This window comes from Bubalus bubalis, chromosome 7, assembly GCF_019923935.1.
Source record: "Bubalus bubalis isolate 160015118507 breed Murrah chromosome 7, NDDB_SH_1, whole genome shotgun sequence".
NCBI lineage: Eukaryota > Metazoa > Chordata > Mammalia > Artiodactyla > Bovidae > Bubalus > Bubalus bubalis.
The window spans coordinates 57,382,138-57,401,735 of record NC_059163.1 but is presented as its reverse complement, the minus strand read 5'-3'; the positions used below and the strand labels follow the sequence as shown (position 1 = coordinate 57,401,735).

The following is a 19,598-nucleotide window of genomic DNA, read 5'->3' as shown; positions in this document are numbered from 1 at the left end:
CAAATAATGGATAAAAAAAAAGGAGATATGAGACAGATATCAGCATCATTTGATGCTGAATCTTTTAGGCTTCTAAGACCATAGTACTGAAATATATGGCGTGCAGAACAGATAAGTGGACAATATCTAAATAAGTGATCACCCAAGTGATGACCAGGTCACTAGAAAGTCTGGTGGGAGGAAAGAACGCAAGCAGAAGGCAGTAAATCTGGGCTCAAACTGCAACTCTGCCCTGTCGAGTTACTCTGTTGCTTCAAGTCTCAGTTTTCTCATCTGTGAAGTGACGATGATAATATGAACCTTCCAAAGCATATCCCCCTTGAAGCAAAGAATTTCTAGCAAATTCACGATGCAGAGAGTGGCACAGAGTAGAAGAACAAACAAAATCCATGTCTTTCATCACTGAGAACAGAGGAAGTCAAGGAGAGAAGGCCAAAAGAAATAATTGTATGTGCCTAATGCTGTTGAAACTTTTTAAATGGCAATTCTTTAAGAAAGGGAGGAAGTGTCCACACTGTGAGTGGGAGAGAAGGGAGGGCAGGAGAGCCAGGGCAGGCGAGCAGTAGGGGCCCAGCACACTGATGGCCCTCGCGGCCTTGCTCACACCCTCTTGGGCTTGGCCCAAATGAGCAGGTCAACACTTGTGAATTTCCTAAGGTAATTTACTTCTTCTGCCCCAAGAGCCCAAATTTTAAAATTTTAACCATTTTAAAGGAAGAATTTCCTTGAAATATATTAGACTGAACCATAAGTAATCGTGGGCTTCCCTGGTGGCTCAGTTGGTAAATAATCTGCCTGCAGTGCAGGAGACCCAGGTTCAGTCCCTGGGTGGGGAAGATCCTCTGGAAAAGGGAATGGTTACCTACTTCAGTGTTCTTGCCTGGAGAATTCCATGGCCAAAGGAGCCTGGTGGGCTATAATCCATGGGGTCACAGAGTCAGACATGATGTGGCGACTAAACCATCACATAAGCAATCAGCATTTTTGTAGGTCAAAAACAGCTGAATATTAACAATTTCATATGGTTCAATAGTAGTACATGCCTTCAAAATATTTCTATGGCAGAGATAGGCAACATTTTTTCTTAACAGGTCAAATTGTAGATATTTTAGGCTCTGAGGGCCAAGAAGCAAAAACAGAGATTACGCAGGTAGCCATTCAAAAATATAAAAACCCTTGTTAGCCCCTACAAAAACAGGAATGGGCTGGATTTGACTCAAGGGCCACCCTTTGCCAATCTCCATTTTACAGTATCACAAGGGTAAACTTTTTCTGATTATGTTCACTATGAAAATCGCTAATTTTAGGGTAATACAGTGATGCCCTTGAAGGACACGAAAATGGATGTGTAAAGGCCATTGCTCCCACCCAGTGGCTTTAACGCTGGTGTGCTTGGTCTGAACCCCAACTCGCTGTCAGCTCTCCCTTCCGCTACTTCTTCTAATGACCTGGCTTATTTTAGAAGCAATTGTCTGGGGGAAGGGTTGAGGGTGGTTCTAACTTTTCTATGAAGGCCAAAAAAAAAAAAGGAAATGTACAAGGAAATGGGGCTTAAGGGTGACTATGAATAAACATAACTATGGAAGGATGGGGAGCACAAGCACTCCAAGGAATGACCCAAAACACATCCCTGATTTGAAGCCAAAACTCCAGAGGTCCAAAGGATGCCAAAAAAAAAATAAAAAGTAAATACCTAAAGAGCTGGCCTAAGGTTTAGAGACTTAGGGGGCAAAAAATAAGTCTGAGACAGACTATATAGAAATAAGAGATCATTAAATGTGCAACGACCATATTTCTCCTAAGTTAATCAGAGAGGGATCAGACAGGAAAAGGCTGCATTTGTGGACATTCCTGAAAGACTAATACTGGAAAAAGGCAACTGTTGTGAGACACAGTAAGTCATCACCGGGGGAATCAACACTTTCCTCCCGTGGAGAATGGTAAGATATTAGAGTTGGGAACTCTCTCGCCAACATGTATTCAACAATGACATACCCTGAGGACCTCTTCTGGGTCCATGAATTTTTTTATTTCAAAGGTATTTTTTAAGTCACTGGGAAGTGTTTCTAATTTATGGCATTGCTATTGTTTCAAATGTTATATATTGCAATGAGAAAGGAAAGCTTCAACAAACAAGCAGAAAAAAAAAAAACACCTATGCGTAAGTGGATATACTAAAACAGAAAAGAGAGACTGCTGATATACACTTCTGGTCTGTCTTAAGGGCCACTGATTCATAAAAATCCTAATTTAGGTAACATTTCCTATCATTCAATATTAAAAACTTACCCTAGAGCAATCCATTCTCCTGCATTTCTGAATACTCTCATGTATATCTTATAAACCTTCACCAGTTCAGTACCCTGCCACTTTCTACACGGAAAATTAAAGGGGGTTAAAAAAAGAGAGAGACAAATCCCATACGTACATGAGCTGCCTGGATGACAGTGAGCCTCTGGGTACCGTCTGCCCATAGCGACGACCAGTCAGCACATTGTCAGGGACCCCGGCAGTTTCCAAGTACTCAGGAAAGACTGAGATGGTTAAGCTGTTATAGGAGGGAGACAAAAAGAGAGGAAAAAAAAAAAAAAGGCAGAAATAAAAAAAACAGATTTAGGATAATGATTGCATTTTTTTTTCATTAAAATGCTAATGATGACCACAAATTTCCAGATAACCAGGTTGATGAATTATTCATGGTCACATCCAAGATGAAGTCTCCCTGCCACTGCCGGAAGGCCCAGAGCATGCTGATAATTAGCATGTGGTCCCTCTACTGAGTGTGACAGAAGCACAGGTGACCACAAGTCTGTCCATCAGTGCTGGCCCTCACTGGCCCTCTTGAGAAGACCAGACGACCCCACCCACACTGACGCTTTCTCATCTCACTCTTCCTTCACATCAAGGAATAGCACTAGCCTGGCTCTTTGTTGTGACGTCTAAACTCATACACTATAAAAACTTGAAAAACTTGAAAGGAGACATGAAATTTTCTCTATTGAGCAACAAAAATATCTAAATTTTTAAAACTTTTCATTGAAGTAAAACATACAGAAAATGACAACATACCACACATGGACAGCTCAATGAATTTTCTTAAACTGAACACACCAGATCAAAACCCAGAACATTATCAGCACCCCAGAAGCCCCACTTCGTGCCCCCTTGTAAAGGTACTACTCTGCATGGATTACTTTTGCCCAGTTTTGTAGACAAATTGATTCACTGTCCTTATCAATTTTTCACTTAAAAATCATTTGTTGGACACCTCCTATATGCGAAGCACTGTGCTAGGCTCGAGAGCTACAGAGATAAGACACTGTCTCTGCCTTTAAGGAAAGCAAAGTCTATTGGGACCGAGAAAAAACACACAAATGATCCCCCAAGGGCAGTGGGATGTACACAGCGACTCAGATTCATGGCAAGCATCCCAGAAATAGAGAAGCAGGGAAGACTTTCAAAATACAAGGGATGCCTAGCATGTCCTCAGGCTGAGCAGGACTCAGCCAAGCTGGGAGTAGGAGACCGGACAATGGAAAAGGCAGAAGTAAGAAACTGCATAGCATGATTCAGCGTTGCTAGACTCTCCAGGGTGAAGCCAGGAAAGAAGTGGAGCGACCGCACCCTTGTATACAAATTCAAAACCTTTGAACTGGCTGCAGAGAGCCACTGAGGGATCAGATCTGAGTTTCAGATCCATTACTTTCTGGATGGATTCACAGAGGGCAGAGCAGAGGCAAGGAGACAAGTAGGGCCAGTTTGGTTGTCAGGTAGGAGAGGAACGGGTAAGATTGGGGCATGGAGGTAGGTGGGGAAGGAAAAAGGGGAGAAGAGTTAGTACTTGAAACATCCAGACACTAAAAGCAGAACAACATGGTACCTGACTCCATGTGGGTGGCTGACAGTGACATTAGAGGTGAAGAATACTAGTGAATGAACGAGTTTAATAAGGAAGACAATGGGTTTAGTTTGGTGCATTAGAAACTGAGATGTAGAAGATTTGGGTGAGGACTTCCAGATATTCTTGAGTGTGAAGGTTGGCGAAGAAACCTGAGCAAAACATAAAAGTGGTTATTACATAGGAAGTAGCAGAAATTAGATTAGCGGGTGAGATCACTGAGGGAATATGGGTAGAGGGAGACAACTGGAGGATTAGTGCTAAAAGCAGAAGCCTAGAGAACACAATGATAGGGAGAGGAAAAAGACCTTGTGAAAAAGACCAAAGAAGACAGTCAGAGAGGCACCACGGAAGACAATGAGATGATTAAAGACAAGAAATGAAAAATACAGCTTTGGATTTGACATTTCAGCAGTCAAGGGCCACCTTGATTGAAGGTGGTTTCATTGAGGTGGTGGAGGCAGAGATAACAGAGCAAGTAAGAGAAGAGAAAGGAGAATGAGCAGTTGTTGGAAGAGACTGGTGCTAATCGAAGTCCACTGATTAGCTGAAGGAATCAGTAGAGAGAGAAAGGGTGAGCATTCAAGAGGGAGAGGTAAGAACAGGATGACCCAAAGAAGGTGGGTAAAAGGGTCAGGAAGACAAATGAAAAAGCTGATTTTAAGAGGAAGCGGAATCCACAACCCTCTGACATTAGAAGAATAGTAGAACTAAAGGAATAAAACAAATCTGGTTATGGTAAGTTTGAAAGGAACAGCACTGGTGGGATATTAGAGGCAATGGACCAAATGGCATCAACATCGTAGACAAAATAGTTGCCATGGCTCTTTGCGAAGAATAAGTTGACACACAAATGGCTTGATGCCACAGATCCTGAAAATCTTGATATTGGGCTATCCTCTAAAATTAAAGTAGCCTAACCCTGTTTTAAGGTAAATAAACATAGCCAGTACGAATCAAGACAGGAAGGGGCATTTGCAAGATCAGCACACCCACAGCAGAACCTATTAGTACTAAAAGAAAGAGCACACAAGCAAAAGATACAGATGAATTCACTTCTTAAAATGATTTTTGATCTCAGTGCCAACCTTTCCAAGGATTTACACATAGTTTCATTAAGTGAAACCATGACCTACTATCCTATAGGCTTCTTAAGATGCTTCCATTCAGATACCTTCTAACATGACTAATCTAATGAGAATGAAGTCATGGCATCTGAAAGAAAAGGCAAGAGGAGGAGGCTGGCGCTGACAGTGGCACCTGCCCGTGATCTCCTAGTGAAATGTCCCTTAAGATGTCACCCTGCTCCAGTCTCTTGCCCACGCTCCCACCTCAGCTTCTGGCGAGTCTGGAAGTGGGTGGAGTAGCTCTGCTCTTGAAAACAGCTCCAACAATGCCAAGCGTAGCAAGGTTCATTAGAAAGTCTAATGCGATGGAAAACACCTTATAAAGTAGCTTTTCTGTTCTCCAAGCAACCTTTGTGATCTCACAAACTCCAAGGCCACTCCGGAACTAGTCTGTTTTGGTTACATGACCATATCTACTGGCCATCGTTGGAGGATGACAGAATTTCAGAATTGTAGATAAACACATGATTATCCTTAAAGTCAGCCAGGACAGAGAAGGTTACGGAGCCATCAGATGCCTACGGACTGTGCCATTCATCTCTGCATCCCTGGGGCACAGGGGATATAGCAAGCAGTCCATAAATATGGAATCAATGGATAAACCAATACATAAGCGAAGAGTTCTCACAACCAGGAGATAAAGAGGCCAATTAAATGGTGAGGACAGAATTACTCTTTCTATTCCTTCCTTTCCCACCCTGATGTCAGAGCCAGGCTGCAAATCGCTTTCAATCGCACTCACTTTCCTCTCCATAGAAGAAACTCTTTATGAACTCATAAACAAATATTGTGTAAGTAAGAGAGTTCAGAAATCATGAAAAACAATATGCCTCTTAAAAGGGAAAATAAGTAGGTGCAAACATTTTGTGTACACAAAGAAACAGAAATTGCCCACTTTACATCTGCCTTCTTTGTTATCCTTCAGTGAGAAGGACAGAACATCATTACTCTTAACAGCAGGGTGCCTCTCCTCCTACTGCTCATTCACACAGCCACCCACTCAGCTTCAACCCACTGGGGCAACAGATCCTAATGAGATAATCAAGTCTCGCCTCCTTAAAAATTCTGATCCTGACACGGATTTGTATTATTCATCATCTCACTTCTTTTACGGCACATAAGCTCCGAGGTATCACCGATCACAGTGAACACATTTCACACATGACAAGAAGCACACTGTAGTATTGTCTGGAGACAACTTTAAGGACAAAGTTCCCCAAAGTAAGGAATTGTAGGTGGTTGTTTTGTCTGTTAGTACGCACTCTGTGCTTCTGAACTGTTAAAAAATCACTCAGTAACTTGGTCCTGGAACACTGACTGTTTCTGCCCATCTGAACAGCAATATATCGAGAAGGAAACAGATCTAGAACACTGCAATCTTTTTTCGATTCTTGATTAAGGATCTAGGAGACCAGGGCTTCCCTGGTGGCTCAGTGGTGAAGAATCTACCTGTCAATGCAGGAGACATGGGTTCGATCCCTGTTCCGGGAAGATCCCACATGCTGTGGAGCAACTAAACCCATGACCACAACGAAAGAGCCTGTGCTCTGGAGCCCACAAGCCACAATTACTGAGCCCTTGCGCTGCAACTACTGAAGTCTGAGTACCCTCGAGCCTGCAACAAGAAGCCACCGCAATGAGAAACCAGAGCACCGCGACTAGAGAGTCGCCCCTGCTCGCAGCAACTAGAGAAAAGCCTGCACAGCCAAAAATACATTAATTATTCAAAAAGAGAAAAAAGAATCCAGGAGACCAAGATGAACAATACACTATTCACTTGAATGCAAGCCACCAAGGAGAGGAAAGGAATATTTATGCCAGTACACAAAGTGTTTAGTGTGCAACTTTTTAATTACTGTATTTATGATACTATCCATAATATATTCACTAACACAAATGCTCTCTACAGGGACATTAATCCTCAACAAATACATTAACGCTTCCCTTCTCTCCCCCAAATTCTTATTATGCTGACATGGGGCAAAAATGCCAAGAATTCTCTCCAAAATAAACATTCTATGTCAACAAGCACTTGTTCTGCTATCTCCCTTTCTAACTATTTTATGATAACATAATCACTCTACTTAAGTACTTGCTGCTATTGCCCTAAAAGACAAATTTGTAAGCGAAATATTTTCCTAAAGGGCTTTGTTCAATGTAACATCTTTTTTGCTATGAAAGCGGGTTCAAGCTACTAGAAAGTTGCTTATGCTAAATTCTATAACTCATAATTCTCTGGTATCACCCTGCATTATAATACTGTATAATTTCTGCTTTTTAGAAACCTCAAGGAGTAAGACATGATTATGATGAAGATTTTCATAATAGGTAAAGGATGACCCATCTAAGTAATAAAACGGGTTTCATTTCAATCATATTGGATTTTTTTTTTTCACTAAAAGATAATGCCTTCTCAGAGAGTCCAGAAAACGATTAGTCTCCGGTGGCAAAGAATCATCAATATGACTATCAATTATCTTGCTCTATTAGAACATGAGAAATATTGACTGAGGAAAAGACGGGAGCCCTGTGGATACTAAGCAGATGTTCAATTTCTACCAGCATGAACTGGATGGGGAGTTCCTACCAAAGCAACAGGACATTCTGGGAACCAAAAGGAAGAGGCTGCTGAAATTCAAACACCAAGGAAAAGGAGACCCAAAGGTGAAATCTGAGTCACAGGTCTAGGGCTAAGTGGAGTCAGGCTGAGTGGAAGATGAATGGATGGGACAAAGGGACAGGATGAAAAGCTGGCTCTATGTGGGTGCTGCTGGTAACCCACTGACCAGCGCCAGTGGTCAGTGGTCTGGCCAGTGGCAAAACCACCTTTCCAGGCACAGAGGGATGTCTGCTCCTCCCCTCAAAGGTCACGAATGCTACATTTTGGGAGATGTTTTGCCTGCCAAGTTTGGTTATCTCCTCTCCCCTGCTATCAGGAGGTGAGTTTCATTACTGTTCAAGTATCAATCTTTCCCTTCGTCAAGTCAGCTGAGTTTGGAAACCAAATAAAATATAAAAGCCTAAGAGAACTAAAACTTAAAATACCAAGTTCCACATAAGCTCTGAAGGACACAGTTCACATTCTGAACCCATACTAGGGCAGCCAAGATGTCTTTTTTGTTTATTCCTGGGTTCTTATAGAACTCAATTCCTATTCCTTAAGACTCACAGGAAGTCATTTAGTACAAATGTAGCCAAACCCCAAATGTGCTCTGGGGTGGTATTAGTAAGTGACCATGCCTCAGTTTCCTCATCCATAAGATGGATATTATAAGATGGAAATAATAGTAATATTTACCTCCTACAGTTGCCATGATGCTTCTCAGGTGGCTCAGTGGTAAAGAATCTGCCTGCAATGCAGAACACCTGGGTTCAATCCCTGAGTTGGGTAGATCCCTTGGAGAAGGGAATGGCAACCCACTCCAGTATTCTTGCCTGGAGAATTCCATGGACAGAGGAGCCTGGTGGGCTACAGTACATAAGGTCGCAAAGAGTCGGATACGACTTAGCGACTAAGTAACACACACACACACACACATGGTTATTTAACAAGGACTTCCTTTAGAGACATTTAGTAAGCTGAATATCCAGGAACACAACTAAATCAATTGCTCTGATGTGAAGTATCTGTGGAAATGTGTAAATAAACTCAAAACCTGGAGAAGAGAGGGCTTTGCCACTAGATAAGTAGCTGCAGGCAAGTCAATTAGGCTTCTACACCCATTTGTAAAATGGGTTAATGATACCTATCTTGCAAAGGTATGAGGAACAACAAATGAAAGGCTTAGACAGTATAAGCAAATGTAAATTAAACCTTAATTAAATGGAAACACAGTACCTAATGCCCTATGACACATAGATCTTTATTTAGAGCTGAGAAAGTCATCTGCCTGGTGGTTTCTATCCAACTCTCACCACCTCATATGATAAGATCTTCTTCCCAAATTATTTTCAACAACCTTTCTTTGTATGTGTTAGTCGCTTAGTCGTGTCCAACTCTTTGTGACCCCGTAGACTGTAGCCTGCCAGGCTCTTCTGTCCATGGAATTCTCCAGGCAAGAATACTGGAGTGGGTTGCCATTTCCTTCTCCAGGGGATCTTCCTGAACCAGGGATCGAACCTGCATCTCCTGCATTGCAGTCAGATTCTTTACCCTCTGAACTATAGGAAAGCCCCTGTTAATAAAATGTTTTCAACATTACTGTTTAAACAGGAAGTACAAGTATTATTGAATGTTCAGGTTAAAAAAAACAGATTGTAAAACTCTGCACCTCCCCCCAGCATTATGATATTCCCACTTTCTTTCTTTTTCTTAATTCAAATGATTTCTTTTCCCCCTTTCCCATTTTTCTTTATTAAATCTTTGCTTTCTCACTGGAAGTTATATCACTGCAATAACAGTAACTACCATCTTTATGTTATTTAGCAATTTACAAGGCACTTTCATATACATTATCTTTATTTCCCTTATTCTTTCTTCCCTTTATTTCCCCTTGCTTCACTTTTCAAAACACAAACAGAACTTCGTAAAATCAGTAAAGAAGCCATTTCTCTCCTTCTGACTGCCAACACATTAACATACAATAGAGTTGTCTACAGCAACTTAGACTATATACAGTATACTTAAATACTGACACATCTAAATCTTCTTGCAAATAATTTTTTTCCTTAGTGATGATCTTTTGAAGTTAAAATAGAGTGAAAATTATGTAAATGTACCAACATGTTAACATAAGACAGGAAAATTTCTTTAAGTACCATGAAAAATAGTAAATAAAAAATAAAAGAGAAAAGAAATAGTAAAAAGATTTATGGAAAGAAAAAGAACAAAGTTGATGTTGCTTTAACTTTCAGGAAAATTTCCATTATCTGTCTCACCAGACCTATTTTTCTCCAAGTTCTGCATTAAATAATCTGATCATTAAATCTGTGAAAACCACAAGGGATGCACCCATCTCATTAAAAAAGATGATCTTTTAAGCTATGATAATGAGAAAGAGCATCTATTTTTGGTTTTAAGGGCAGAAGTACTTCCTGCCTGTTGCTCCGGAGGCAGCAACACTTCTAGTAAGCTTTAGCACAAAGCAGATGCCTGGCACTCTTGACTGATCATGATGAAAACAGGAACCTTCAACTAGGAATGTTTCCTCTCAGAAGCTCTGCATACTCTCAATCTTGATTTGTCAACAAAGAACATGAGGTGTCTGAAACAGAAAAGCATTAATTCTACCAAGGGAAGGTAAACAACATTTTTCTTAAAAAAAAAAAAAAAAAAAATGGATTTGGCAAACTCTAGATTGGGAATCAGATCAGATTCCCCTATCTTCATTCAAACCCTACAGGATACAAAAACCTTTAAAGTTTGAATTGGCTTCCTCTTGGCTTAACAATGGTTCAATAAGGTCCATAGTAATCTTACAGTAATTCTTGACATACATTAATATATTAACAACTTTAAAAAAATGTTTAATGTTTTAAAACTGGGGAACTAATAAAATATGAGGAAAAAGTTGAAAGAGAGGTCATATTTGGCCCTGATTCTGCTGTGGTGTTTACAAGGTCAATAACATAAGCCTTTGCACATTATGAAATCTTCTGCATTTTGCAAGGGATATTCTGAGATTTTATCCTAAGAATAAAGAAGGATATCATGGTCTGACAATCATCTATAAAATCTATAGATACGTTTCATGGAAACTCAGTATCCTACAGAATATACCTGTCTCTGTGTGTGTGTGTGTGTGTGTTTGTGTGTGTGTGCATACCCATGCACACATGAGTGCACGTCCAACTCTTTGCGAGCCCATGGACTGTAGCCCACCAGGCTCCTCTGTCCTTGGGATTCCCCAGGCAAGAATACTGGAGTGAGTTGCCATTTCCTCCTCCAGGGGATCTCCACAACACAGGGATAGAACCTGCGTCTCTAGAAGCAGCAGGTGGATTCTTTACCACTTGAGCCACCTGGAAGCCCATAAAATATACCTGGGACCACTGCATAAAATGCTCCTGAGAAAAGAGTTTTTTGCCAGCTTGGACACGACTCAAGTCAAACTAGTAGGGGACTTAAGAAAGTGTGACCTAACTGGGATTATGGCCGTGGAAAGCCCAAGGGGATGAAAGTCATTTTTTTGAAATACTGTAAATTGTATGCTATTCTTGTGAACAGGTTTGAGGTCTGACTTGGAATTATACCTAAGAAATAGCTGACCCTTTCTCCTAGTATGTACTCAAATCAAGAAAGGATGACACTTATTTCAATTTTGACAGTGAGAGTAACAATCCTTGAATGAAACAAACATATAGTAAATGGAATCCATCCTAGAATAACCAAATTAACTCTTCTTTAATGGACTGGACAACCATGTATCCAGGTAGAAAAACCAAACTTGAAAAGTTAATGATTAGGGATTTTCAGGATTGAGTGGTGGATTACAATTATGTTCTTAACTACATTCCCTCCAGATTCCACTAAATAAGAGTCAGGGATAGACTCACAGGAGAATGGAAGAGGGGAAAGTTGATGGAAAAATTTTTTGGAAAATGGAAAGCAGATGAGCTAATGATGAGTGAATTTTCAAAGAGGGACAGACAAAACTAAATGTGTACTGGTAGAACTGACAGGAAGAAGCCAGCCAATGTGGGGCACAGATCCCTAGAAAAGTACTAGTCCAGGCACAGTTACATCATGGGGGCATGAATGGAGAAGGCAGCGTGGAGGTAGCAGTGACAACTGGAGAACCACTTGTAGGACATCTTAAGGAGCAAACCTCCAGATCCATCCTGAGCCATGAAGCTTGCCAGCTCTCTCTCCTTCTATCTGAGAAGGTCGGGACTCAGGACCACAAGGAAGAGTGACTGAGTAGAGGTACCATTCTGAAATAGAGGACTGAGCAAAAGCATACACTCCAAATGGAAATAACTTTCTTTGCTGGATTTCTAACCAGCCCAAGAAAAGAGATCTACAGTTACCAAAATCAGGGAGAAAGGGGGCTTCTGAAAACAGAAAACCATTCTATGGTAAGTAAGGTTCCAAGGTGACGTGAGAAGAAGCCTGCCCACTTATTCATGTATACAGAGCCTTCACATAAATAAAAATGGACAGCAAATGATCACTGGACATGTGATGAAGAGTCTAACGTGACAGACAGGAACTTCAGGAGAAAAGAGGGTCAATTCTGGGAGCAGGAAAACACTCCATATCCATTATTAAAAGATATTTGCACCCATAAAGAAAAAAATAAGATGCTATAAAACAGAAATATTGTTGAGTACAAGAAAGAGTTACTAGAAATTAATATTATGATCACAGAAATTAAAAATCATAGAAGGGATAGAAGATAATAGAGATAAGTGTTCCCCTAGAGTAGAACAACAACAACAACAAAAATCAGAGGATAGAGGTCAGGAATTTTTTTTTTAAACAATAAGGAAGTTGGAGGGAAAATACAAAAGTTCCAGTGTGTCTGACAAGTAAGTTTCAGAAAAGAGAATATAGAAAACAGTGGTAAGAAAATAACCATCCACTACCTCCCACAAAAATGATCACCATGGATGAAAAAAGTTACACACCAAGGCATGTTATATGAAACATTAGGGGATTAAAAGTAAAAGACTCTACAATCTACCCCCTACATAAAAAAAAAAGTCACATATAAAATAACCAGACTCAGAAAAGCATCCAACAATTCAAGAGCAAATTTGGAAGTAGAAGAAAATGAAGTAAGGACTCCAAAAGTCTCGGGAAAATCATTTCCAACTTTAAATTCTGTATCAATCAAATGTGAGGAGAGACTAAGTGATATCTTCACACATGCCAGATCGCAAAAAAATTACATCATACTCTCTCAAGAAGCAAGTGGGCAATGTGCCTCCCCCCAGAGAAAAAGGAAACCAGGAGAGATGCTATTCAGTAAACAGGTCAATCAAGAATTCCCAACATGGTAGTAAAGGAAAATTCCAGGTCAACAGCTGTGCATAAGGCCTCAAGAGCGAACGGTCCAGAAGGGAGCAGGCAAACAGAAGGCTCCCGGAAAAACGTCACACACACACAGGAGAAGTGAGAGCCAAGCCGTTGCGTTTGACCTTATTTGAGAATTTGGGGATGAATAAGTAGCACATAAATAGAATGGAAAGCAAAAAAAAAAAAAAACAAAACAAAGATTTTTTTAAACATACTGTACAAAAAAGAAAACAAAGCCACTGCATAACTCAGCTATGGAAAATATTGATGGAGATACAACTATCTCAGAGAGTGAGAAGCAGGTATTTAAGGGAAGGAGTATAAAAGAAAGCTAACTCCTTCTCTTCCTTAATAGAAACTCAATATTTAATGTCTAAAAATGAAAAAAAAATCAAGAAATATCAATATAAAGATATTAGCTACATGGAAGTAAATATCAGAAGAAATGCTAACTGAATTGAAAGCAGTTGCTTCTGAGAAACAGGAAATGACAGAGCAAATACACAAGCAGGAACTCGTAACCTATATACATGTACTAGGATGATCAAAAAGTTAGTTCAGGTTTTCCTATATGATCTAACAGAAAACCCAAATGAACTTTTTGGCCAACCCAATATTACTTCACACAAAAAATACATTTTTAAAAGGGTATAAAGTTATGACTAAAATATATAAACCACCTAATCAAAGACAAATTGATGATGTGAAGTTTCACTTTATACTATAAATTAAAAAAAAAAAACACATAATCTTAGTCTCCTCCTAGTTAATCAAATTGTTAAAAAATTCAATTGAATGCATTTCACCTTAAACTAGTAAGGAGCACTGCATGAGAGATCAGTTACACATAAATTGTCAACACGTGGTGAAAGCCCCCTGGATACCAGGGCACAAGGGGGGCTCCTCTATCTTTGTGATCACAGAATCATTAACCACAACTGCAAGTGGATAAACAGGCTGTCTACTCCTCATCTACCAGAGACCCTACTGTGCTTCTCATAGTGAAGATTTGTCCTTAAGGAGGGAAGAAGGATGGAGAATGTTCAACATCAGGACTCTCTTCCTATATTTGGGAAATTTCTCATCATATGAGTATTGAAGAGACACACCTTTCAACGTAGAGACAAAAATGGCTGGACCTTCCTGGACTCCCTTGCAGCTAAGGCATGGGACCTAGTTTTGGCCAGCCCTGCATTGAGAGCTGGGCCCAGAGGCAGGAGTAAATTATCACGGGTGAGGGCAACAGCAACAACATCTAGTGCCCAGAGGCAGGTAAGGTGGCAGATCTGGTAGCAAAAGTCTGGCCCTAGTGGTGTGGTCAGTGTAAACTAGCATGAGCCTGTGTTCAGGATCTGTGATAGAGTCCACCCTGCACTGAACTAATCATAGCATATGACCTTGGCTATGAATCTGGCTGTGTAGTGTCTAATTGCTCCATCCTGTTCCCAACTTCCATCAGTTCTAGAAACTACCCACTATCTTCTCAACAAATTACTTTCCTGTGTAAACCCTTCAGCCAGTCTCTACTGCATCTATCTAAGAACCCTGCCTGATACACTGCCCCAGAATACACAGGTGGAGATAGGTGACCATCTACTGAAGTTAAGAATGAAACATTTATGTTCCTTATGATACTAAAGCAGAATTAAGGACATTTTTCCATGGGGAAACATGGGGGAAGGTTAAGCTTTAAGTTACAAATAAAACTGTACTGCTGGAATATTATGGGTTAAAAGTTTCAATGGGCTCATCTATTCTTTGTTTTCTCCCACTAGAAAACACACTCCAAGTACAAAATCACAAGCTGACTTTACATTAAGCCATGAGAATGTAATCAGTTTGTGAATTGTCACTCCTCACATTTGGCAAAAGACTTGTGCTCATGATTTTTGTTGTTGTGAGTGGGCAGAAGAGCAGTGGGTGAGGTAGAACAATTTTCTTTGTCTTTCTACTCAACACAGAGCTTTCTGAGAGATGAAGCCGTTTGAAAACCAGTGGTCAAGAACTGCACATGAATATGAAAATGCAAACCAAGGCATGCAAAGATTTATACTCAACGGTAGAAACATCAATATTGCTGAAAAGCTACATCCATCAGCTCAGCCTACTGCAGCATATTTAGTCCCAAGACTGAGAAGGCTGAACCCTAGGCAATTTATCTGCATGTGTGTCGGGCTAACCACACAAATTTTGCAGATGAAGCTAGAAGTTAAGATAGATAGATTGGAACGAACTGTTGATCTGACCAAAAGGGCCTCATAAAAGAGTCAAATGCAATGATGACATTAACAGAAATGTGGATGCAAAGAAAGAAAGCCTCTCTGTGTGGTGGGCATTGTTTTTGGAAAATGAGGAAGTGCTTCAAGACAAAGTATAGCTACAGTTTTTGTTAATTGTACAGAACAAGATTATACCCACCCTGTAAAGAAAGCTTACAAAATAAATGCAAAGCCTGATGTACGCACATAACTTTCCTTTCTGTGGTGTTATTTCACAAAGACTTGCCAAGAGATCAATTCCTCAGTCACAGAAGTTAGGATATAAGGTCACCTTGGAAAAAAATTAACTGTATTTCAGTTGCTGATGTAAATGCTACCTCAAATTCTCTCAACTGCCAAAGCATCTTTACCATAAATTCTTCTCCTGTGCCGTCAGTTCCCATGAAATATCTAATGGCTGCTAAAACAAGAGTTTCATTCCACAGTTGTCCGAGTGAATTATATTGTGCTCATGCAGTGTTTTGAAAAGCTGAGATAAATTTATTTTAGTCAATCCCAGATCAACCGCCTCGCTGTCCCCCACTCCCTGTTTTTCTTTGGGATTACAATGGACAGTGATGCCACACAGCAGCATGTGTATGTATCAGAGAGAATATGCAATCTAATCGCCACAGCTCTGGACAGAACAAAGCACAATCCTGCTCCTTCACTTGCAAAAATCAAAAGAGAAAGGCAGCGGGATTCCAAGAAACAAGTCTCAAAAGCTTTTTCCACGACTACTTTTTTGAGAAATTTTGAAATAAGGGTCAGCTTCTGATGCATAATATAAAGGAGGCAAATTCATAGCTAGCTAATGAATTTCAAAACGGTGAAACTCTGCTATTTCCAAAACCCACCGTGTCCAAAGCCTGAATTAATATTTAGGTATACAGAAGTGTTTTTTTGTTCTTCCCCTTCTCCAATGGCTTAAGGGATCACCCAGAAATGAGGGGTTCTATTTCATCCTGTGTAGGTTATGCTGTCAACCATCATTAAGTAGCAAATTTTTTTTTTTTTAACTTTTACTGTAAGAATCTCTATATAGAGCTTCCCTGGTGATACAGTGGATAGGAATTCGCCTGCCAAGGCAGCAGACATGGGTTCAATTCCTGGCCTGGGAAGACCCCGGCATGCTGTGCAGCAATTAGGCCCTTGTGCCACTGCTACCAAGCCTTTGCTCTAGAGCCTGGAAACTGCAAGTGAGGAACCCAGGTACCTCAATTACTGAAGCTCTTCGCCTGGAACCCATGATTTGCAGTAAGAGAAGCCACTGCAGTGAGAAGCCTGTGCACCGCAATTAGAAAGTAGCCCCTGCTCACTGCAAGTAGAGAAAAGCCCATGCAGCAACAAAGGCCCAGCATAGCTAAAAATAAATATAATTTTTTAAAAAAAGAATCTCTATATGATTATATAATCTCTCAAATACCTTCTTAATCTACATTTTTTAACAAATATGGTGGTGTTAGTCGCTCAGTCATGTCCAACTCTTTGCAACCTCACAGACTATGTAGTCTGCCAGGCTCCTCTGGTCCACGGGATTCTTCAGGCAAGAATATTGTAATGGGTTGCCATGCCCTCCTCCACAGGATCTTCCCGATCCAGGGATCGAACCCAGATCTCCTGCACTGCAGGCAGATTCTTTACCGTCTGAGCTACTGGGAAGTCCCAACAACAAATATGGCAAGATATAATTAAAATGGCATTGAATAAATCAATATCACACAGTGTAAACTAAACCAGTGACATTCTAAAGAAAGTATAAAATGGTGAAACACTGTTGCTCATTTGGAAAAACTGTAACTGAAAGCAAGTCAAATGAAAACCACTCCTCCAACATTTACTACAAACACAGCAGTCTTTAGTGGACATGGACAAGGAATGAGGCACGTGACACGCCTGCTGCCAGCAGGGACTCAACAGACTGCAGACACACGACCCATGCAGCACTGATGAACACTGGGTCACAGGCCCCCAGAGAGACTTAATGTGAAGGACAAGAGGTTGGACAGGTCAAAGGGGACCCATCTCTGCCATATTATTAAGCCTAGTATACACACTTTAAAAAATCTTATGTGACATGACTATATCCACTCTTCTTATATCAAAGGATATGAGTCAACAATACTGTCAAAGTAACTTCATGCAACTAAGAAACTTTACCGTATCTTCCATACCATATCTTTCTGACCTCACTCATTAAATTGCTGTATTTACTTTTGACCAGTCTGAGTCTCCCACTGGAGTATGAGACAATACAGGTCAGAGGTACACCCTACAGAACTTTTTTAACACTTAGCTCTACACAACTGAACACAAAACAACCAATATATTAACGATGAATGGATGAATGAATGGTAAGTACTACAAGAGTAGATATTTATTTGGTGATTTTCCTGAATACAAAGATTGATTCTTGACAATAAAACAAAGTTCAGGAGGTTTCTACAAAGCTATATTTCATTAAGAAAATGGTCAAAATTAAGAGTCAAAAAATACACAAAAGAGGCATTCACTGAAGCATAGTTTATCATAGGAAAAATGGCAATATTCTAAGTCTTCATCAATTGGGCAATGTGCTGTTTTATTATGGTCAAACATGGGATAGATTATGGAACTACTAAAAGTGACAAATATGAAGGCCTGTATCAGAGGAAAATTAAGATATAACAATAATAAAATATAAAAGGTCAAAATAAGATGTATACTACAACTATGAACAAATAAAAATGTATATATATGTAAAAGAAAAGTGGAAAGAAATGTACACAAAAACACTTGTGTAAGTACTTAGACTTGGAGCTCATAGGTGATTTTTCCACTCTAAACATTTTGTAATACTTAATATTTATATCATCATTTATAGATCCTATTGTCAAACTATCTTGCCATTTACAAATTCTTGTAGCATTTTAACATTGTGTCCAATGGTAATTGTTATAATGATTATTAATAGTGACTTCTTTAATCAATCTAACTGCTATTGGAAGATATACTACTATTTTATGTACTAAGAATAAAACAAAAGTGCTGCCAATAGTTGTAGATACATCAAATATCAAGAATGTTAAGATGGGAAAGGTCTGTCTTAGAATCAATGAAAAAATAAAGAATAAACAGAATAAAGCAACTGTAAAATAAAAATTAGGCAAGAAACTAAAAAATCTATGAGGAAATTGATAGAAATCTCTTAACAAAGTAAGTTATTTGAGTCACAAATAAGTCTATATAGAGACTGGGATAATAAAAGGAACAAGGACATCATACAACAGGAGTCAAGTCATCATTGTACCTCTGAGATCAAATATCTGTGGTCCAAATGGAAATGGATTATTGTTGCTCAGTCACCCAGTTGTGTCCAACTCTTTGCAACCACATGGACTGCAGCACGCCAGGCTCCCTGTCCCTCACCATCTCCCAAAGTTTGCCCAAGTTCATGTCCATTGCATCGGTGATGCCATCCAGCCATCTTATCCTCTAACACCCTCTGCTTCTTCTGCCCTCAATCTTTCCCACCATCAGGGACTTTTCCAATGAGTTGGCTGTTCACATCAGATGACTAAAATACTGGAGTTTCAGCTTCAGCATCAATCCTTCCAATGAGCATTCAGGGTCGATTTCCCTTGAAATTGGCTGGTTTGATCTTCTTGCTATCCAAGGGACTTTCAGGAGTCTTCTCCAGCACCACAGTTCAAAGGTATTAATCCTTTGGCACTTTGCCTTCTTTACGGTCCAGCTCTCAAAACTGTACATGACCACTGGAAAGACCATAGCCTCGACTTGAGTAAATGGATTGTCAAGAAGTAATTAAGAAACCAACAGGCCTAGACAAGACTTTTTAGCTTGGAATGGGGGCTATGAAATGATTGGCTTTGAGTGGCATTCCCTTGAAAGTAATGCTGAAACTTTCTATTGGTTTATAATCACAGAGAGGGCCACTGATTGAATTTTGGTAATCTTAAAATTATGCATGAGGGAATAAGATGGGAAGAGGCAGTAAGTTGACATCAGTGAATGAAATGTCAAGGTTCACAAAAGCAGAATTAAAATTTTTAACTTTTCACCTACTAGCCCTCTAAGTTTTCCTCCCTAGGTTCATCCATTTCATAAATAATTGGATTTTTTATTTAAAATAATGAAAACTAATCTCATCTGAACTTCTATCAGTTTGGCATGAAGAAAATATAAGGAACTTTACAGTTGGAAACCAAAGCATGGGGCAGTACTTAAACTATCCCTGAGACAGTAGCCACAACAATGCAACAAATTTTAAGAACAAACGTACAATAAGCTGTGAAAGAAAAATATCACCGAAGAAGAAAAAAAAAGTCAAGTTCATTATTTTAAAAGCAATTATT

General features: G+C 39.8%; 1 protein-coding gene across 17 annotated transcripts in view; it reads right to left on the bottom strand.

The window, feature by feature from the left end:
* The window catches only part of APBB2 (amyloid beta precursor protein binding family B member 2), a 377,673-nt gene that overhangs the window by 233,063 nt on the left and 125,012 nt on the right, over nt 1-19,598 (bottom strand). For 14 of the 17 annotated variants that reach the window (XM_044945932.2, XM_044945931.2, XM_044945935.2 and 11 more), the window contains one exon: nt 2,429-2,548. The exons of the other annotated variants lie outside the window; for them this stretch is intronic. In XM_044945932.2, the coding sequence (XP_044801867.2) occupies nt 2,429-2,474 (46 nt within the window). In that variant the 5' untranslated portion in view covers nt 2,475-2,548. The remainder of the gene's footprint in view (nt 1-2,428; nt 2,549-19,598) is intronic. 17 annotated transcript variants of the gene reach the window in all.